Here is a 23,859-nt window from a genome sequence, read left to right as displayed (position 1 = left end):
GAACAACTCTTTCAAAATTGGACCAAGTGACTTGAGTTTCTTTGTGAAGATAGAAGGATTAGTGTACTGTGGCGGCACTACCTCCTACATTCGCCATCAGAGGTCTACCGAGTTGACACCTTTCCCGCAACTACCTGAAGCCTTCCTCGTTCGTATATATACGTCCTTAACCGACCATCGTATATCCCCGCGTCTAAGGCAGGGTCTGCTACATAGGACGATTGAAATAATTAGTAGTTGGTTTTTCTCTTTGGATGGTGGCTGTGTTGAGTCAAAATCAAAATAAGTGTTGTTTGTGCAGTGATAAATGGTGTAGTACACCATTTTGATCCCGTACTATTACGGGATCAAGTCTTGTTCTTGTGCAACTGGGGAAGACAATGGCCACTCATGGTACCCAAAGTGCCAAGCGTTGCATTTCACTCGAATTCTCGGATAAAGAGAATGAGCAAGAGGAACGCCGTTTCAGAACTAGAGAGCAAAAAGCCCCAAAGTTACATTCATTACAGTTAGATAGGATGTAGCCTAAAAAAGTTGGTCGGGTTGGAAAGCCGGGGGAAACAATCGCCCCGGGTAATGCCCACGGCAGTCCCCCTGCTAACGTGGCGGGGGCTGTGTGATAGCTACCGGCGTTATGAGCCACAGCTGGGCCTGGGGGGGGGAAATCGCACTTCCCCTCTCCCGGGAGAAACGTACTACTACTACTACTACTAGATAGGATGTATAAAAAATTTCTAAAAGAGAATAATTGTAACATTAGTAAAAATAAGGTTACTCCTAACCTTACAGTAGCTCGCAAAACTGTGCTACAACCGCCACCAGCGGAAGCGTCGCTAACTAACATTAACACTGTTGATGCCCAGTAGTTACCTTCTGAAGTATGGGAAACCCCAAAGAAAACTTGTCGGCCAAACAGCAAGCCAGGAAGCCCTTCGACGAACGGGACAAGCACCAGCGGCAACCGTTTCCAGCCACTTCCTACTGATATTGACATGGAATTGGAGGAGAATGTCTTAACAGCGGCAGATAATATAAATAGGAGTGGAAAAGAATTTAAACCGTCTACGATATATGTAGTCAAATCGGATCTAATTACAATCATTAATAACATTAAGGATCTAAATATTCCGAAAGAGGCATTTTCTGTTAAGGAAGTGAATATTGAAAATCACACTATATATGTAAAATCGCTTGATCACCATCATTCTATTTCAAAGAGATTAGTGGAAAAGGAAATCCAACACTACACCTTTACACCTAAAGGTCATAGACCTAACTCTCTCCTTATTAAAGGAATAAGGGGCAATTTCAGCATAGATGAAATACAACAAGAAATTGAAGAATTACAGATTCCAAATATTAATATAATTAAAATAACTCGTTTTATTTTGATAGAAATCAGCCCAACAAATTCCATCACCTATTGCAAATTTCACCGAATAGTAAACCTGCTGAGTTATTTAAAATCAAAGTACCAATGCACCAGAGGATTAAGTGGGAGCACCTAAGGAAGCCAACTGTATTCCAATGTAAGAAATGTCAGAGGCTAGGTCATGCTAGCAAGAATTGTTTTTTATAATTCAGGTGCGTAAAGTGTGCTCAATCTCATGAGCCAGGGAAATGCCTAATTACGTTTCAAGATGGTAGAGCTGCACTTAGATGTGCAAATTGCAATGGAGAGGGACACCCTGCATCCTATAAGGATTATCCCTTTATTAAATTTGCTCTTCAATATAAAAAGAAGCAAAATGTGAGCAGTCAGCAAAGTAAGCTGAAGCAAGTGATGAACCTGGCATCTACGGTTAGGGGAAATACTTCATTCGCTCAAGTAGTAAAGGGTATGAGCTCTCATACAAATACTAATAAACCATCGACTGCACCGAGGACCTCAGAGTTGTCTAGAGGACCAACTACAAGCAGAAATGATTTCACTTCGAACCAGCATCAACAAACATCACAACCCCCAAACTGGATACTGGATTTCAAAAAGGATATCTCACACTTAATTTCCACTCAACTAAACTCTCTTGCATCACAAGTAGCTGTTAACACAGAGAAAATAGAATTTATTCTGAACTCCTTATTTACAAATTAGTATGGCGCACACTTCACATCATTTGAACCAAATCAGTATTGCAACAATTAACGTAAATTCTCTAATAGCTAACCATAGAAGATTGGAATTGTTGCAGTTTCTTCATGAACATAATCATAACGTAGTATTGCTCACTGAAACTAAGCTTTCAGCTAGATAAAAATTATCATTTAAAGATCATCATATTATTAGAACGGACAGGCCCAATTATATTCAAGGGGATGGTACTGCTCTTATAATTAAAAGAGGCATTTCATATGAAATAATTTCATATCCATCATCTGCAACAAACGAAATATTGGAATATACATTGATAAAAATTACGCTCAGTGGCAATAGAAATCTTTTTATAGCTAGTGTGTATGCTAAATTTGATAATAGGAAGCTGTTTGCTAGAGAACTTAATTCACTTTTTGAAAGTTTGGAATTATTTAATAATAATAATTACTTTATAGTGGCGAGTGATCTTAATGCCAGGAGAAAATCGTGGGGAGACAGAGTTGATAATCAGAGAGGCAGATATATGCGTCAATGGGAAGACTTATATGGAACAAGGTATAAAGTAAGAGTAATAACATCTGCATTTCCCACCTTTAAACCAGCACAATCGTACCTTGATATCTGCCTCGCTGATGCGAGACTGAAATTGGTAAATGGTATCATGGGTAAGGCGCAAACGCTCCCTAATGATAGTGATCATTCAGCATTATCGCTCATATTTGAAATATTTAAAGACAACACCCTTGTACACCCTTGTTAAGACAAGACCTTTGGAATGCAATATCAGAATCCCACAGATTTAATTTTAAAGCCACCAACTGGCAGAAATTTTCAAAAAAGCTAGCTAGGTCATATAATAGCGATATTCCAGACAATAGAAATTTATCGATTCCGGAAATTGACAGTTGCCTAGACCATTTTAAAGATGTTATCAGCAACACTATAACTAAAATGGTGCCTAAAATCAAACCGATTAATAACACTCACAGATATCTTAATTATAAAATCCAGAAACTCGAAAAAACCAAGAGGTTTCTTGTCTCTCTGCTGCATGACCTTCATAAGATAGATCCTTATTTGAATCTTCCGCTATCAAGATTTACCAAATTGACACTCAAAAACATTGTAAAAAATTTGCAAATAGAACTTAAATTATCCGCGGAAAGTTACTGGAACAATATGATCAAGAAGATAGACTATCGTAAATCGGATTCCTTTTTTCCGAAAATTAACGCGATATTTCGCGCTAAGCAATTTGAAAGCATAGGTGATATACATTTATCTCATAGCAATACCAGCATAATACAAAGAAGTAAATGCGATTTATCTAAAACGCAAAAAATTGACACAAATTATATTTTTTCAAATCCTATTGACAAGCTTAACATAATTGGTGCTTTCTATGAATCTATCAATTCTCCCCGGTATCTTAATTCTAATTCTAAATTCCAACTTATAGTCGATAATTCAGCTGAAGCTACTAAAAATAGTTTCAATATGACACGAGATTCAAACATCACTTTCACACAGTTCAGTGATCTCAATAAAGCCTACAACCCTAACACGCCTGACAACCAGATCCACCCTTTCTGTAATCCATGGTCAGTAGAATATATACTGAAACACCTTCCTAATAAGACTTCAAGTGGCCTGGACAATATTCCTCCTATTGTACTTAAGCATCTACCAAGAATCATGATATTCGACCTAACACTTATATTCAATAATGCCTTAAATTATTATTATTTCCCCAAGTCTTGGAAACGGGCCTAGGTCCTTCCAATACTTAAGAAAAATAAAAATCCAAGTGATCCATCGAGCTATCGTCCAATTAGTTTAACGCCTAGCCTGAGTAAGGTGTTCGAGGCAATAATCAACTCTAAAATAAACTATTTTTGCAATATTAACAACATCATACCAGACTGTCAATTCGGTTTCAAGCACCAACACTCCACCACACACGCCATTCACAAGCTCTTGTCGGATCTTAATTTGAAGGTTTCAAACAGCCATTTTGTTGGAGCAGCTTTACTGGACATCGAGAAAGCATTTGACTCAGTTTGGCTTAATGGTCTTCTTTATAAATTATTTAAAAAACAATGCCCTTCATGGCTCACCTTTATAATCTGGGACATGATTAAAGATAAAACGTTTGTTACTTGGGATGGAATGTCTCTATCATCAGAGGAGTTTAAAGTTATTGAGGGTCTGCAGCAGGGAACAGTCAACTCTCCCATTCTTTTCAATATTTTTCTCAGCGATTTGTCAAAGTTATTTAATCTTAACGAGGAAGGGAAAGCATCTGCATTAGCCTTCGCAGATGATCTCATAGTGTATATCTCTGGAAATAAAGTTAAGACAGTTCGAGACAATTTAGAGATACTTGTGGAAAAGGTTAACCGCTATTATATGACCTGGAATTTGAGGCTTAATCCTAGCAAGTCTGAAACAATACTTTTTAGAAAGCCATTACATAACCTGTCATCAAAAGCCAAAGTGGGTAGCAAAGATTTTCAAATTTCCACCACAGTCCCTGGCACTAATGATAAAAAGGTCATCCCTCACAAAAAAGTAGTTAAATATCTAGGGGTACATATAGATTATCTACTAAGAGGTAATAAACACATTGAAGTACAAACAGAGAAAGCAAGAGTAGCGTTTCAGGCTAACAGTAGAATCTTTCACAATAAATTCCTTTCGAACAGAACAAAAATAATATTATACATGTTATTAGTTCGTCCTATTGTTACATATGCAGCACCCATATGGTGGAATTGTAACCATACCATGATGGAGAAAATCCGGGCTCTAGAACGTAAATGCTTAAGAGCCTGTCTAAAGTTAAATAGATCTGCGCAGTCTGAGTGGCAGCATTACATAAACAACCAAATTCTATATAACAAGGCAGGTATCCCTAGAATAGACACCTTTATCTTAAAATTAGCAAGGGATTACTTTAGTAAGCTTCCTATAATCAACAATAGAATTATCAATGCAATATACCAACAAGACCATCTTGTCTCTCAGAGACAACTCTTGTCCGGATACGTCTCGCCACAGGCTTTCCTATACTGCGCTAGCAATATGATCTTAATTTATCATTGGAGACGCAATAAGGCGAACAAAAGGATAGCGTATCGCCATTCAGACTTTGAAGAAAATAGTAATAAGTTTATGTTCTCACAAGTACTACCAAAGAGCGATTATCTAGATTTCCATAGACCTAATTTTAAGAAATACTGGTGGCTAACAATTACAGATGCTCACATGAAAGAATTGCGTGATCGGAGGCCTAGACCTCGCCGGACAAAGTAAAATAAGTTAAATAATAGCATTTGCTGCAATAGTAGATCGTAATATTTAAATATTAAGGGCGTATTAGCCAATTTTGTAAATAATTGTAAATATAGGTTAAGGTTTAAGTTTAGTTTATTAGTTAAGTAGCTATAATCCAAAGACTGACTCAGGGGTTTTTTCTTTTGTTAAGACTTTTCCCCACGTGATTATATATTATAGTTTATTAAAAGTTGTATACTTTTATATTATTACCATTATTGATTGCTTTTACATATATACATATAAAGTTTTTATATGGTGACCCGTTTATCTATAAGCTTCGCATCCGAGCGAACAAGTAGATACATAGTCAATATTGTTAGGGATTCTTTTAATGTTTATTATTACCTGATTATCTGAAAACTGTACCTCACACTTGTCAATAAACATATTTACAAAAAAAAAAAAAGGAGGTCTGCTACATAGGTAGCCTTACTGACGAGTCCACTAGCAGGCCCAGGACGAAACGCTCCCTCTCCTTTCCTTTTCACATTTTTCCAGTCAACAGCCTGCCGCCAAAGTACTAAATGGTGTGTTAACAAAATGTTGAAAAAGTTGCAATTGGTCGGAATCGCAATGAAAATAGTAAAGGTCGCTTTTGGCGACTTTTTTATCTGAGATTGTAATAAAAATTTAACGAATATATTGCTTAGATTTATATTAATTATATGCATGCTGAAAATTTCATCGAAATCGTTTAACGTTGTTATGATATATATAAACGGTTGAAATTCGCAGTTTTTCGCGACTTTTGACCTACAACTATAGTATATCTAACGATTCTTACATCTTTTGATTCCTGTTACTCGTTTCTGTATTAACCGATTTCAATAAAAGTTGCAGCATGTATATAACTGACATAAATCTTCGAAATATATTTATTAAATTTTCATTACAGTCTCAGACAAAAAAGTTGTAAGAAACAACATTTACTATTTTCTTCGCGATTTCAACTAATTGCAACTTTTTCAATATTTTGTTAACATATCATTTAGTACACTAATCCTTCTAACTTCACAAAGAAACTGAAGTCACCTAATCCAATTTTGAAAGATTTCTTCTGTTTTAAAAAGTGTACGAATCGTCTTCGACTCACTATACCTGCAACGAATGCATATTTATCGACAATGTAAAACAAACATGCAAAAAGGATCCTCTCGAGGTCCATTCCTTTAATTCCCGTCGATTGCAATCTCTTCGTATTCCACCAGATGAATCCACGCTTTTCCCGTCGTCCTTCCACAACCTAACTTACCTTTATTCGGTAAATTCGATATCTACGCGAAAATCATATCGACGAAGAATGCGTTCAAGTTCTTTCTCCCCCGCGCCCCCAACCAATTGTGGCACTTGTCCAGATATAGATGCAACTGAATGCATTCCACGGAAATGACAGTTCTCTTTACATCGATTTCTTTTTAGTGAAAATTATGTTTCCTTAGGAATTTATGTCGCTTTCGAAGGCACACAGCATGGTCGGTCTATGAATGACCGATTGAGTAGGTATAGTTTTTATTGTTCCACTAGTATCCCAAAAGACCGCGGGGAGAACACATGCCCACACGTACTAGGTCAGCCGGACAGAGATCGAGGTACGACCAATAATTCGATAATGATTTAATACCGAAATATTACAACAGCCTGCATAATTATATCAATAATGAAAAAATCAAATATTTGCTTGTACACGGAAATTACTGTTGCAAATATTGTTGTCAAATAAATGCTATATGCAGTATGGAATAATTGTTGACTCCTTAACGTCTGTGCTACCATATACAGGGTTAGTCACGAGATACAGAATATCTCAATATCTCTGTTGGGATTGAAGACAGGAGAATATGTCTAAGACAAAAGTTTCTATTGTTTTAAGGGGGTCAACAATTATTCCATACTGTGTAAACAAACTTTTTGTTTCATATTGTTTTTAAGATTATTACAAGGTTATCAACGTTTATCTTTATAGCATTGTGCAGTTTTAACTTCATTGCGTTGAAGCCGATATGATGACAAGTTCAGTGACACAAGATACTATGATCTTCAAATGACCTTGGACTCAGAAAGCCAGATTTGAATAACGAAAACATTAATGGGTGTAGTTTGGTTTCTCAAGTCAACAAGTTTAATTCGTGGCGACAACGTGTGCACCGCCTTATTGAAATTTGAATTGATTTGAACTTAAACCAAAAATTTGTAGTATCATTACGGATGGTCACCACATTGAATGTTTAATTGCATCTCAATAATACAATTTTCCATATTAATGTTTCTTTTGATCGAATCTTGATTTCTGAATTCAATGTCATTCCAGGGTCATAGTGTACTGGGTTAATGAATTTGTCTTGACTGCAGCTACAACGTTATGAAGTTAAAACTACATAATGCCATTTAAGAAAACACCGATGACCTTCAAATAATTTTGAAAACACCATCAAACAAAAAGTTTGTTTATACTGCCACATTTGCCCCCTTGGATGATATAACTTTTGCCTTGATCATATTCTCTTGTCTTCAATCCCAACAGAGATACTTCCACGTTCTGTTTGTCGTAACTAATCCTGTGTGATACATATCAAACATCTGTTTCTTGGAAGGCGATCTATAACTTTGAATGATCACTGAAAATTATACTTTTGGAATTATTTGGAAGCATTTACGACAATTTCACCAAATTTCATGAAAATCGGAGAATAGGCCTTTTCGGAACTGCCGCCGGTTCTTCATTGTACTAAAGAAATAGAAGACCACGAATAATAATAAAATATATTTTTACAATGGAAACTATTAACTGCGTCACTGTTATAAAGTTTACAAAAAACAAACAATGAAAAATAAAGGAATCTATATATTTTTTGCTGTTTGAACTGCGATTATTTCGCGTCGCATAAGACTGCTTGGTTATTAGCGATAAAACTTGGACAAAATAAGCAGATGTAGTATTTGATCGTTGTTATCTATTCTATTCACAAGTTTATTTATTCATATAACAACACTGACGAATTAATGAGATCGTACATCGATACGCTGTTCGACGCCCCTGTGACTGATTTAGGTGTCGGGGAACGTGTGGGGGAAGGGGGATGGGTATGTACCGAAAAAAAATTCGAAAAAAAATACAGAGTCAAGAAAGAGAGAGAAACAACAGGAAGGAAAATACGTTGTAGTCAGGTGCAATGGGTGAGAATAGTAGTGAGACGTATCCAGCGAGTGAACGAGTGGCGGTGCATACTTACGTCCAGTTAGAGGGTGCATCAGAGCAGGGTGCGAGGTGGCTGCTGCAGCGGCTGGTTGCTTGGGTTTGCTAACCTTTGTGTTACTTTTTGCAAATTCCAAACGTATGGTTTGTGGCATATCAGGATCGAATCTAACCCCCTGCTGCAAATAGATTCCCTAAATTAGTAAACCGGGGTGGCACACGTGGATGCTTGGAGTATGGTGAGGAGAAACAGATAGAACGCTTGACGCATCAAACTCAAGCGTGTCCGCGTTTCGATGCGAGCTCCACCGTTTCCATTTCCAGTCTGTTGCAAGTGTGCATTTTAACAAATCGTATTACTACTAACGGAAACAGTTTAATTTAAAGCATTATTTGTAATTAAAATTCATCTGAACACAATTAATAAATTGTTAAATACATTTTCAGTTTGACAGAACGCTTAACGACTCGGTCATTCTAAGCTTCTAAAATGGTCACAAAATTTTGCAAGTTCTTTCGTTAAATGGACTTTTTATTCTTATATTGTTTTCGAATCGGTTTTCGTGGCGATTACTCTCTTTCTCTATTCAGTAGAAATCAATTGGGGGGGGGGGCAACAGCTGGTAACGAAAACTTTGGATAAATGATCTGTAGGTACTAACGATGTAAAATCGACGTTAGAGGATTGGGGGGCTACAAAATTAGAAGGAAATTAGCACAGGGTCGTGTGTATGTGTGTGTCTTGTGTATACGTGTCCGTGTATATATGTGGATACTGACAGAAGTGGGGAGGGAGCGGATTGTGTGATCGTTCGTTAGTTTGTTTTTCAGGGTGGTTTCAGCGAACGTGTCCATCCGACTAGAGGATGTTTCGAATCTCTCGTACAGAACCGGTTACACAGGGTTATAAGACATTGCAAGTTGCGTGAGGTCAGTTGCGGTGGTGTGATGGAAAAAAACTCTATGTATGCAAGTATATACATAGATATGTATGTTTACATCATACACATGTACAGTAATGCTTCGCTGCTGGTTCATCTATTCATCTATTCGCTGTTCGTCTGTTAACGTCCGTTTCGCTTGAATACATATACCTATGGTCTATTTTTCTAAAGAAGATGCCTGGGAGGTTGGCCTGCCTCGGCGCGTGGACTGGTGGGGTTCCAACGCGAGCTACGTATTTCGTGCGAAGTTGTGTTGGTCTATTTTTCTAAAGAAGATGCCTGGGAGGTTGGCCTGCCTCGGCGCGTGGACTGGTGGGGATCCAACGCGAGCTACGTATTTCGTGCGAAGTTGTGACGGTCTCACTGCCACTGTGTGTCTCTTTCCATCCTCCGGCACTTCGGCACGAGAGCCTCTCGCTCAGACGCTCGGTAAACCAACTTCCTTCTTTACCCTGCGATTTCCACGTGTAATACTTTTAATATGTTGCTCAATATTTGGGTACGATACATTCTTTCAAAAGAAATATACTTTTTCTTATTCATGTATTTTAAGTCTTGACGTGTGAAAACGTTCAGCGTCTCGTCAACATTCTCCGCCATTTCCAGACAATGGATGATTGACGAGCGCGTGCTGAACGCAGTCCCCACTCCTTGGGATTGTAGGTAGGTCCTTCTCAAGAGGTTTGTAATACGTGCGATGGAGACAGACGACCGTAGACGAGGACGCACGTTGACGGTCGAACGTCATTGGCCAAGACGCGAAGAGTGAGAGAGACACAGGTGCCATAGATGCTCGCGATCGCGGCAACACCGCGAAAACTCGAGCCTACCTCCCAGGCATCTTCTTTAGAAAAACAGACCATAGCAACAGACAATTCGTTGCAAATAAACAAAATAAATTATTGATCGATGAAAAATGAAATTAAGTGTTTAATAATAACAATAAATTAAAAAATTAAAAATAAAATGTATAAAAAAATCAATCGTCCAGTAAATAATTGGAAAGCATTGAATGAATATTTCAATAAATAACTTAAAGCAACCTTACTGTATTATTAAATGTTCTCTAGATCAGAGAATCTGATAAAGTTATGAATAAAAGTTCCACAATCATGTAACGAAAAGTGATAGAAACTTGTTAATTCTGTCAGGGAAGAAATTTGACAGCTCACGTCTAAACCCTTGAACAGGAGGCACCAAGATCGTGAGATCTCACTCGAAGTTTATCTCCAGTTTCGAACCATGAGCAATTATCGAGGCATTACTGCAATACACTGGTATCACATTTGTATAAGATTAAATCTAAACAGTAAGACTTCTGTACAAATACATAGGTATAACAATATAAAGAAAAACCTGGAGATTCGGTGATGGAAAAGAGAGAGACAGAATGGACTAATGGGGTGGTGACCACGTTCATCGAGAAGTAAAACAACACCATATATATGTATATATCGATAATATGTCACACGGTGCAAACAGCGTTATTACAATACGGTCTTGGTACGTTTACGAAAGAAGGTAAGTATTACTACGGTATGTCCCAAGTAAAAGAGGAAGAAGCTAAATGTAGAGAGAAAGAAGACAGAAGAAGATGTATATATAGACAGAAACAAAGAGAGAAAGAGAAAGATAGTGTCTGTGTGTAGTAATTCATACGTAAAAGAGCTACGTAGCATCAACCCGTGCCAGCTGGAATCTAAGGCAGGGTGTAATTTTATATGTACATTTATGTTTAAAAAATTAAATAAAGAAAGAGAATCGCGGGCCATGTTTGTACGCATGTATATGTATCAAGATATATGTATATAGGGTGAGTCATTTATATCGACACCTGCGAATATCGTTGAAATCGTTGATGACGCCGAAATATGTTTTAGGTAAAAGTCGAATGATTTTCTGGGGGAATTAATTCGACAACATACGCGGGTCCAATTTGTTTTCTTAAATGGGATTATGTATTTTTTAATACACAAACCTGTGCAGCTTGTCGTTCCTTTTAAAAATATATTAAGCTATTATATTTATGCCAAAAATTAGGCTGGGAGATATTGTAATTTCAATATTGCGAAATGGTACTATGTAGTAATACGATGTTTACCTTCTTAAAGTTGATGTTCGAAAGTATGTACTCCCCTCTTTAAAATGACTTATCAACCATTTCTAGCATTTCCTTCGAAAGATGACATGCCATCCGTACAAAATACATTTAGCATAAGATGTCATGCGCACTAGCTAGTATGTATACCGAAAACGAGTACCACTTCGCAATATTGAAATTGAAATATCTCCTAACCTAATGACTTTTTGGCATAAATAAGTTATACTTTTTTTATAAAGAATACCGAGCTATACCGAGTGATGCATTAAAAAATATATAATTCCATTTAAAAAAACAAATTTGACCTGAGTATATCCTTTATGCGTCCAGCTACAAAAAAAACCTGTTCATATAAAATTGTTCCCCGCTCGAAACCATTCAATTTTTATCCGAAACATTTTTCGGTATTATCAAGGGTATCGACGATACTCGAGGCGGTCGATGTAAATGTCTCACCCTACATAGAGTATGTCTACGTAGTTGTTAGGGGACCCTCGGGAGCTCTCGCGTTTAATCGAGTAGCCACAGGTATTTTTCTCTCTCGATGCCTCCGAGAAACGGGGTATTACCTGCAGGTCCTGTTTCGCCGCCTCCGCACCGGCCCTCGTGTGAAAAGTCACGAACCCCACCGGCTGAAATCAAAAGAAACAAATACGTGATTATTAGCCTGATTCGTCCCTGTTTTCATATTCGATGCCGCATTGTGGTTAACACGTTCACTGCGGTACCGGGCATACATGTATACAGAATAAATGTTATAATGTTCCGCGTGGGACAGTTGGACGATTTGACTTCAAACGAATGAAGAATATTTCGAAACTGTACCACAAAATTTCCAATGAATCGCATGAATTGAAACGGTCTCTGTAATCCTTTGAACTAAATTGTAAGTGAAGAAAGTTATAGTTTCATTCTACGACATTAAAACTACAGTTAAATCTCGGTTCACGAACGTCTCGGATTATAAACAATTTGGTTTGTGAATAAAAATTTTTCGAACACAGTGTCTCGGATGACGTACTGTGTCTCAAGTTACGAACACGCAAGCCGTCAACATTTAAAAAAACAACATTCAACATTTTAAAACGTAGACAGTAACAAATCACACTGGACAACTTTTTAGTGAGACAGAGGCCCAGTGGGTTTGAAGCAGAGTAGAGTGATGCTAAGATACAGAAAAAAGAAGAAGAATCCCCTGCCAAACAATAACATGTCACTTCCTCACTACCTTCTACTTACGCCGTCAACTCTCTTCCATACAGGTACGAGACATTCCACGTCATAACGCACATTTTGAATACTCTCATTTTATAGAGGATAGACTAACACATATGACGATGTTTGAAATATGGAGTGTAGCCAGTTAGAAGTATATATTTTGAAAATATGTATACATCCAATTGTGATGTGTATTTCACAGAGGACGGACTGCAGCAGAAGACCTACTTTTATATTTATGTTTAACCGCTTGGAATATGGTCGAAAAAAAGGTCGAAGTTAAGACTCCAATTTTCTTGTATCATACACATATTAATATATTTTAATAGTTTTCTTAAAATGTTTATAAATATTGAAGTTCTTTGATTCCCATTTGAGTTTGTATATTTTTACTAATTACAGATGCAAATCATCAGTTACGGAAGTAAGGAAATGACATTAATTTGCCAAATAAATAGCAGGAAAATAAATATGATAACGTAACAAAACACTTGATAATAAAATTTATGTAGTGTAAAATATACATATATTTTTCTACATGTTACGATAAGTAAGTGTATCTTGGGAAAGCGATACTATTATGCGCCACCCGGTATAATACGACGCGCGGCGGGCGGCAATTGCATCGGCACACGCCACACGACGTACATCATGGTAAACTTTCTTTTTTTTTTTAACGCTTCCGAAATTCTTTTTGAGAAGCGTATTTTAAAGCTGAAGATTCGAGGAATCCAGTGGTAGTTTTCCCAAATTAATCCATGAGTGGGAACAATGTCAAATCGGCATTTAAGAATGTAACTTTAAGTATTATTGTACTTATTAACAATAAACAATGAAAATTTTGTTGCATACAATTACATAAAGCGTTTTTTTAGCTTCAAAGTGAGAACAAGATCAATATTCTACGTTTAAGAATAATCAAAATTCGATCAATTCATCCACCTGCATTAAAAGACGGGCATTTGAGTCAAATTCATATACATATAAACTTTCTAAACATGAATGTAAGTTTCTGCTAAGAAGTACTATTTAGCAATTACAACATTTGATCGTAAGATGGCAGTTAAAAGTGTCATAAATATGTAACGAAGATAACATGAATGTAATTTTACTTTGTCTAGTAAAATTTGCATAATGTTAAATATATGTAGTATCAAGTGTCGATAATAAAATGGTTATTTCATTAGGCTTCGGCATTATCCAACTATTTGAAAAATAATCGTTAAGATAATATATTATCCTGTCTGGCTACATATTATTTGAAATACATATAATCACGTGTTAGTTTATTTGAACAGGCAAATGACTTTTCTTTAGATTATTTCGTTATTTGGATTTCATATGAAATAATCTTTCATTTTATTTTTCATTTAATTAAATATTTATTCAACTAATTTTTCGAATACTATCTAATTCTATCATGTGAGCATCGTCAACTGCGTCAGAAATACAGGTCTCCGTACAGTATGCATCTCAAACATACAAGTTCATTTTATGTGAAATTATTTGTTTTTTATTTGAATGAAGTAACTGAAATAAAAAACTATTCAAATAAAAAATTATTTAAATTAAACATAAAATTAAATAAGTTTTCTTAGGTTATTTGTAAAATAAAAATAATAAGGTATTTGAAATAATGCATTACTTCAAATGATTATATGTTGTCTTATCTCAAATAAAATGTGGCCAACCCAGTATTTCATGGGCAACAACCTAATATATATTTCTAATTTCTAATCTAAATAATTTACGTATAAAATTTGCGGATACTTCTGTAAGTAACTGTATTGTTTATCCGTACGCCTTATACTTTGTAATTTTGTAAATTAGTGTCTACACCTGTCAGTTTACATTAACATTCGTAGTGTTCCTAATAATCCATAAATGGTGGATTTAATATTAAAACGAAAAGAGAAAAATAGTATTTCGAATTTTTCAATTCTGTAAGGAAGAGCTCAGAGGTGCACGCTGGGAACTAGATACATAAACCGTTTCACAGCCTGGTAGATAGATATCTATTAACTACTTTTCGTGTTCGGTTTATTCGTATGGTAATACAGTCCTTGCCACAACGATCACCAGCCAAGATACGTCGTTTTCTACAAATCCTTATCGTCGTTGCAGTATCAAAATCTGATAGTTTCGAATTCGTTGAAAGTTATACGGCGCACGTGACAAAACGGGTGTTCGCAACATATTCCGCAGGATTATATTGAGAAACTGAATCAGATGAAATTGGCAGATAAATTTTATCGCGTTCGAAATGGGTAATGGAACGACGAAGAAATTTTCCATGATACTATTAAAACGAATGCTGCGCGCCCGTTCCGTTGTAATTTCAAATAAATGGGGCTATCGCAATTGGTATTGATTCTGTGCTTATTGATACGGAGTTTATTAAAATTCATTGCATCGCCATGCAATTAATAATTATCTGTTACATCTTTTATGGGTAGTATAACTTACTGAAAAATATTAGCTGAAGTTTTGAGCGACACAGGTATTCTGCTTTTAATTCGGTTGTTATTTACGTATGTATTTTAAATATGTATTCAGCTTATATATTAATATTATAGTGGAAAAGTGCAAATTTATTTTTATTGTAATATTTTAGTAATTAATGTATTCTTTTATTGTAAGGACGATTAAGGACAATTTTATTTATAATTTACGTTTTATAATTTATGTTTATAAATTACGATTAACTTTCCACTTACTTCTTCAATGTCATTTTAACCTAACATGACAGATACTTGTCTTAAATACTAAACTAAGACTACAAACATTAAATCTTAAGTTACTGGGTTCAAGGTTCTTATTTGATACATACATTTTTTCATGAATATCATCCCTAGTAGCACAAAATATCGAATACATATTCATACAATATTAAAAAGAGATTCAATCTCTTTTTAATATTTAAATATACGTACAATATGTATTTAATATTACGAAAAAAATATTTTTTTCCCAATATAAAATAAATATGTATTTAATATTTGAAACAAAATACTTTTTCACAATATAAAATAAATATGTATTTAATATTGGAAACAAAATATTTGTTTCTGAATATACAAGAAATATCTATATTTTATTATGAAAAAGTATCTTTCTCCAAATATAGACTAGATATTTATTTACTATTAGAAAGAAAATATTTCTTCTGAATATACGAGAAATATTTGTTTCCACTCACTTTTCAATACTGATTATTGCTGATTTGATCTGAAATTTTGTGGAAAGTGAGATACAATAATTTGACACATAAATGTCGTCAGAGTCTGTGCACGTGCGGAACACTTCTTTATGGTAAGAATCTTCACGGTCGGTGAATTCGATTGGGGATGATCGCGGTAGTGTGGCGATCATGTGGATCAGCGGAGACGGTACACTTTGAAGGTTTTACACCCGTTAAAAAAAACGGTTGGTGAAGGGTATAGGTATTTCTTCCAATTTATTCTATCGTGTTTGTCATAGTTTACTTATGTAGTAAAATGTATTTAAATTTGATTTACCTGAGTCATTATGTCGCAAACCCTATGTATGTATAGATTGAAAAATATTCTTTGTAACAAAAGGTCTACACGACTCATTCAGGAAGCAGTTTCTCCAGTAATCCGTAAGTCACGAGTTCGAATCCCCACAGGTAGTGAAAAATTTCCGAAGTCAAAAGAAAGTGTTTAATAGAGTGGGGGGTGTATAATCACGGACCAGACTTAATAATTTCGTATGCATGAAACGGCGTATGAAATTTATTTTAATCTTTTTATACATTCTTTTCACGCTTACAATTTACTATTGTCTAAATATTTAACTCATATTTTTTAAATATTTATTTTATATTCTCTGAATATTTATTTCACATTTTCTGAATATCTTCCCTACGTTTTTTAAACATTTATTTTATATTTCCTGTATATGTATACAATATTTGGATTCAGTATTTATTTCATATTAAAAAGTGTGGCTAAAAAATATTTTTTCAATATTTTTGTGCTACTAGGGATGTTAAACAAATATAATATAATTATATAAACACGATATAAAATGAATATTCTTGTTTTTATAAAAAGTTAAATTCTCATCTATGTAGTGTATTTCTGTCAAAAGTTGAACCATTTTTAACAATCTCTTATAAAATATTAAGAAACGCATAACTATAAAATAATTTTTCTACATTTTTTTAACAATTTAACAATCACGGTATGTAAAATATTAAACTGTTTTCTTCGATAATAAAAATCTTTTATGTATAATATCACAATAAAAAATTACAACTGTATAAAATTCATTGTCCCACACATTCCTGTTAAACGAGGGTATCGATTTGAAATGTTGTGTCACCTATTCTTTAAAAGATTTTTAATAAATAAAGGTATGGAGTTTGTGGTCCAACTATTTGCTCATAAAGTTTGTTTACATGCCAAAAATGTATATTTTCAAAACGTTATCTCAAAAAATGCTGGTAATTGATTTTCGTGTAAATGCCCTCCCGTAATTATAACGGCCATTACTTTTTACCATACACTTGATAACCTCTACAGTAAAACTAGAGGTTTGAAACTTGGTACAAAAATTGTTTCTTTTTAATGATTTAACAAATGACACATTACGAACCCTTGTAATATAGAATTATTTTTCACACGACCATTCAGCCACATTCTTTTTCAGCGGCATAATTATACACAGTATACACTTGCTTTCAAGTAATGACCGAATAAACGACTGTTCAGCGATAATAAATGGACAAGTGTTACTTAAATTTTCTTTACGTAACTATGTAGTACGTGGATGTGAACGAAGCACGATTCATGGTGTCATAAAAAGGACAAGTCGAAACTACGGAACTTTAAACGGACGGAACAGAAGCGGCAAAATACCGTACCGACATAAAGGACAGTAATTAATGTCGCCATTATTCAAGGTACTCACGGTACTTCATGTCGCTTACAAATTTTCTGCAAGTCGTGTCTTAATAAGTAAATCATCTTGGAATGCGAATATTTTGGGCTTCCTTCTTTTTTTTCAAAGTCAAAATGTATATGAACCGAACTAGCACAAAATGGTTCCTGTGTATATACTTCTCTTTCACTCAACAATATACAGGGTGAGTCACATAACCTACATCTTTGTTGTTTTTAAAGATACGTCAAATTTCTTAAGGACAAAGTTGAATGGTTCGATGAGGCTCACACGATACCAAAGAATTTGTGTTTTTATATCATTTTTGTTTAAAGATCTCAAGGTCACTATTTTTTTTTTTAAACGGAACCACCCTTTTTTCCGTGACCTTGAATAATTATAGTCACTGAATTCCTAATGAAAGGGACTATCATTATAGGTGTTTAAAAAAGAGTGATTCCATTTCAAAAAATGAAGGTGACCTTAATATCTCTAAAAAAATGATATAAAAACAAAAATTTTTTGGTATCGTGTAAGCCTCATTGAACCATTCAACTTTGTCCTTAAGACATTTACGTATCTTTAACAACAACAAAGATATTTAAGGTGCAAATGTTAGGTGACTCACCCTGTATGGGTACAATCTCGTGATATTCACTCTCTCTTGTTTTCACCATACATAGATCGCGGCTATAAACCTCCATTTCGCGGGCCATCGGCCGTTCGTTCTTTCGCGATCTATTCGTCAGCTGTCGATCAAAACAACGCACTCACACGCTCACGCACACGACACACATACTGGCGAGAAATGGGCAAAATTATTATGTACAGAAAAAGTTTCGAACACTGAATACATAAAAGATAAAAATAGTACTTCGCCATTTTTAATCGTTTAAACATGGAAATTCCAATTTTTATAATAAAATAATACTTCTTTTCGAATGAGTTAACATTTGGCAAACAATTATTTAAACTGATTAACTGTTTAAAGCTCAGGATAACACCCATAGATACTGCTGCTTTTCACTATGTATTCCCAAATAGCACAAAAATGTTCCGTACGTTCCGTACATTCGGAGGATGTCCCGAAAAGGTCCATATCTCCCTGTTAGGTCCTCGTTAAGATCTTTAAATGTCCTAGGAAGGTCCTATTTATAAAGTGGAATGTCCTGAGAACGTCCTGTGTCAACATTCTTAAAACGTTTCCCGAATGTATAAAAGTAACATTCCCTGTGCGTTTTAAGAATGTTTAAAGAGATTTTAAAAACGCTATGGTAATGTCTTAAAAGACGTATAAGAAAAGTTTCTCAAATGTTTAAAATTGCGGTTAGGTTTCATTCTGTGCATGGTGACAGAAGTTAGGTTAGGTTGGTATGTGTTTAATAAATAAAAGATTAACTTTCCTACGATTTCCGCACTTAGTAGAAATTAGATCTAGTTAGTTCCTGTTAATAAATAAAAGGTTAAATTTCCTATAAGGAATTATAATGAAAATATAGGTCTGGGGATTATGATCTCTAAGTGCATTGTGTTTATTTCCATTTTCAAAGAACATCTTTTTTCAACTTTCTTGAGGTTTTCGCACAAAACCACTAGTGTCGTTACACTTCTCTATTCATTCTTTAAAGACTGACACCTTGTTCATGGGGTTCCATTACCTTGCACGGAATGACATTGGCAAAAATACTAAACGAAAGCATTAAAAATTTAAGTCTTGAGAACATCCGTAGGACTTTTAGGATGGACGTTTCTAGAACATCCGAAGTTTAAATCTTGAGAACATCCGTAGGACTTTTGGGACGGACGTTTCTAGAACATCCGAAATTTAAGTCTTACGAACGTCCTAGGGATGTCCAAAATGGATGTAAGACATTCGGATATAAACTGGACATGAAACGGACGTCCTTAGGATGTATGGTGCTATCTGGGTTACAATTCGAATAACGTTCTGCCCAACTCTGATACTTACTGATGACTCGGGCAACGACCTCCCGAATGTTGTCACCTCAGATTCTTGAGACGTCGCCCGGTCAGCTACGCTTTTTTACTATTATCACTGACGAGGTATAAGAATAGACCTTTCATCTTATGGGAGTTAGTGGCACACCTAAACTGTAATACCGACACCTTAAAAAGCCTATAATTTTAGCGACCCCTACGTTTGGAGAACGGTGAATCTGCGGTGGGTAGTGACACTAAAGTGGAAATGGGGTACGTAACCTCAGAAAAGTGGGCCGCAAAACTACATTGGATGAAATGTCTACTCCTATACCTCGTCTGTGCTATTATCATCCATTACCACAATATTATAATATTGAATTACTGAAACCGTTCTAAAGACTGCCATATTAATCAGAAAGTTTTTCTGGGATACGTTTACAGCGAGACTATTAAAAAGTACGAAAATTGTGCTGGGTAGACTACCAAAACTGATCACTTTGTGTATTCACAACTCTAGAAACAAGAAATAATATTTTTTAGATTGAATTTATTCAGAGTAAAAGAAGCTGTCACGTGGTCGTAATGATTTTCTTGCAACATTTATGGTTCCAAAAATTTTTCTCGCATTTTCATTATCTCCGAGACATTTTAATATGGTAATTTTTATTGGTTCGCCCTCTATAGGGCAAGAATGGTCACTATGCTGATTTTAGTACGTACGAAAACAATTTTATTTTTAACGTAATAAAACTTGTAATAGAGGAACAAATTTAAATTTAATTCTTTGTTTTTACCGCAAGTCCACAAAAAAAATTTTCATTCACATTGGTACTCTATTTACTATCGTATCTATCTCGTTAACTCCTCAAAATTAGAATATTAACCAGATTTATGGCATAATTAATATTTTATCCTTTAAACATCAACTTCTTGCTCCAGACAAAATCGGGATGCACCTATGTGCATGTACGTGGGTAACACAGTGGCCACTGTTAAAAGGTGTTAAAGGCGCTCCTCGTTCCGAGAAATATCACGCGATTTCGCCGAAACCAATACTGATACGCACTTGTGTCGCGCGATGACTCACCGCCAATCACCGAATGAACAGAAATAATAGCGGTACTGTTCTCATGCGACAATTTGTACGTGCCTCCCGTCGTTGTCGTAACGTTTCTATTGTTGCAAGCAGTCAACATTTCTTAAAGCACGCACATCGCGTCAGAGTTCACAACTCTTTACTTTGTATAGTCTAATAAATGTTCTAAGTGTTCGGTTAGTTATTCTAATTTCTCGTGTGTTTTACTGGACTCGCGCAAGAGTCCTCCTTCAACCTCCACGCTCAGCGCTGAGCGATCCCAGTGATTTCATAGCGGAATTTGCGGCTAGCAAGCTCGTTTCGATACAGGTGTTATTTTACTTATAAAATATATTGGATTCTGACACCAAGATACATACGTATCGTTGGCTTGTCAAAAAAATGACACAATTAAAAAAAGTACATTTTTCGGGAAATCGGGCGATTTTTGTCTTCTACTATTTAAATAACAGACTTTGGCTTTGGAGGGGCTCCAATATTATTCATATGCTTACTATTAAAAAGAAGCGATCAAACAGCTCTACTCGAGTTGTGAGATTGATTCTGTTAAACAGTATAAATATGCATAGTTTAGAAGTGACGCACTTCCAGATAAAAATGGCTCACTTTTAGAGTAAATTTTTGCAGATATTTGAAAATTAACGATTTTTCAGATGTATCATACGCGGATCTTATTTGTTTTATATTAATTATTAATTTCCCGAGAAACTCCAGTCAAACCTTCAACATCTTATAGAATTAGTAGATCAGGTTTCATGAATGGTTCAAATTCACGAATATACCTTTTTCCTGAATCACCCGGTACAGTATCGATAGAAATTGTTACTGTATTCCTAGGTACATACATATGCGCTCCATGTTGCATAGATCGAATGCAATTCGTGATAAACCGGAGATTCGTGATTTTCATTTCGTGACACACATTACATTCCCGGAATTCTTATCGGGATACGGAATTTCCGAACGTAATATACCGTTCTGCCGAGCCCATTTTTATCAACCCGTCCATCATGTCGGTCGTATATGTAGGTTAATAGTTTTCCACGCATCGCACGAGAAAGAATAATCAATTTTCCATGTTTTGTCCCTTTGACGTTTTTGTAGACGTAGCTTTATTTGCGCACAAAACACGTACAAATAAATATATTAGTATAAACTTAATCGATTAATCGAACTTACTACAAGAACTAAAAAGAAAGTCCGAACGAAGATACAGCGGATAAAGAAGAAGGTATGATATAAAATAATAAACCACATGTTATTAGATTAAGGATGTTGTTATGATATCTCTTTTCTAGTCGCTTTTAAAGAAATCAAAACAAAGGAAAACTTTATTTACGTCTTTAAGAAGTAGAATGCCCCAAGATATTTACATACTTAAATTGAACCGGGCCAGAATTAAAAACACATTAACCCTCCGAGCACGGTCCCTGAATCACACATTCTCGAGAGCGACATGCACACAGTGACAGAGTCAGGAGTGGGGACACGCGGTCTCGAGAGCGACACGCACACAGTGACGGAGTTGTTCGTGTAAATGGCATAGCGACCGATGTTTATTTACGTGCGAACGACCGGGCCAAGACGCCGCAGAAGTATTGACGAATAAATATAATTAGTTTTATAATTCACGAGATTTTTATTCTAGTTAGTGTAATAACAACCACGAAAATCGAAATGTAATGTGGAACCAGCTAATCATTACATTGTATACATGGTGACGGTGGCTCGAGCGTGAGCTCGAGCAATCGTCACTGTGTAGTAATGAGGAGACAATAGGTATAATAATTGTAGTCAATATTTGTCCACACTCGTTTAATATTAGGACGCGAACGTTACATAAATGATATCGCGAGATATATATAAACACTCAATATATGATTAACGCGTATACAAGTTATACTAGAAATTGTGCGCTGACGCGACGATATGAAGTGAACGCTTTGGTGAGTTCTTCTAGAATCCCCCCCAAGACCGAAAACCTTGGGGAACAACCTCGGAAAAATGACCTGACAAAAATGGTCACAACCTTCGTTGACTTTCATGCTTAATGTTAAAACTGTAGGCCTGCACGAGTCTGGTTGCCAGATGGGTACATCGACAAAAGCCAGCCCCGAGCAGGACCTTCCGGAAAAACCCGGTAAATCGTCGCTTACGCATACTACCTAAAACATGGGGAATGGTAGTGACCAGGTCGCTACAGTAATATCGGTGAGGATCTCGAGCTCAAGCCATACGGCATTGTGTTAGTACAGTGTCGGTGAGGGCCTCGATCTCGAGCCTCGCCATCGCTGTGTAGTAGTAGAATATCGGTGTGGGGTCAGAAGTGACATAGGGACCGGTGACCATATTTCCGTGCTCGAAGGGTTAAGGAAATCCATTCGTCTATCGTTAGATTATAATATATCTGAACTATTGGTGTTAAGTTAGTTTAAAAATTTCTAAAATAAAACATAATTAAGAATCAAACATTGACTTCGGGTCTGGGTTAGGTTGGGCGGCAGATTTAGGGGATTCTTCCATCTCGGGATGGTGGAAGAATGCCCAGATGGATCCGACATCTCATAAGCATGTTTTACTCGGTCGGAGAAGTCTGGAAGCCCCGAAAATCACACCCTCTCGCCTCCACGTGGTGCCGCCTGGGATCTGGTCTGGAGATTCGACTCCAGACGGGATGCGAAAGAGAGGGTGACCTTTATAGTTTATAAATATAAGACTGTGGTCTCTGTACTAGGGAGATCGTTGGGGTTGGAGGTAACTGGAAGCGGATGGAGGGTCTCGGCTTCAGGAGGAGAAGAGAAGGACTACTGGACAAGCAGGGAGCAGCCGAACAAGGATGGATGGAGCTGGAGAGGGGTAAGTAACAAATGCACAAGTACACAAATATACGATGTGAATCCGGCCTCGCAAGAGGATGGCACGCAAGGGATACGGATTGGGAATAGAAAGAGTGGGACTAATGTTTGTCTCGAAGCTCAATCTATGAGGACCGTCCGTGAAGAGGAAGGGTGCAGGGTGGGAGGATTC

General features: G+C 36.0%; 1 protein-coding gene across 1 annotated transcript in view; it reads right to left on the bottom strand.

Annotated features, from left to right (window-relative positions):
• Positions 1–23,859, bottom strand: part of LOC107193469 (protein couch potato-like) — a 122,026-nt gene that overhangs the window by 52,634 nt on the left and 45,533 nt on the right. Inside the window, exons 3-4 of the mRNA XM_015582916.1 lie at positions 12,242–12,304; positions 8,665–8,806 (exon numbers count right to left, since the gene is read on the bottom strand). Coding sequence (XP_015438402.1) covers positions 8,665–8,806; positions 12,242–12,304 — 205 coding nt within the window. The remainder of the gene's footprint in view (positions 1–8,664; positions 8,807–12,241; positions 12,305–23,859) is intronic.

This window comes from Dufourea novaeangliae, unplaced genomic scaffold (assembly GCF_001272555.1).
Source record: "Dufourea novaeangliae isolate 0120121106 unplaced genomic scaffold, ASM127255v1 scaffold6, whole genome shotgun sequence".
NCBI lineage: Eukaryota > Metazoa > Arthropoda > Insecta > Hymenoptera > Halictidae > Dufourea > Dufourea novaeangliae.
The sequence above is the reverse complement of the archived record's forward strand: the minus strand, read 5'-3'. Positions and strand labels throughout refer to the sequence as shown.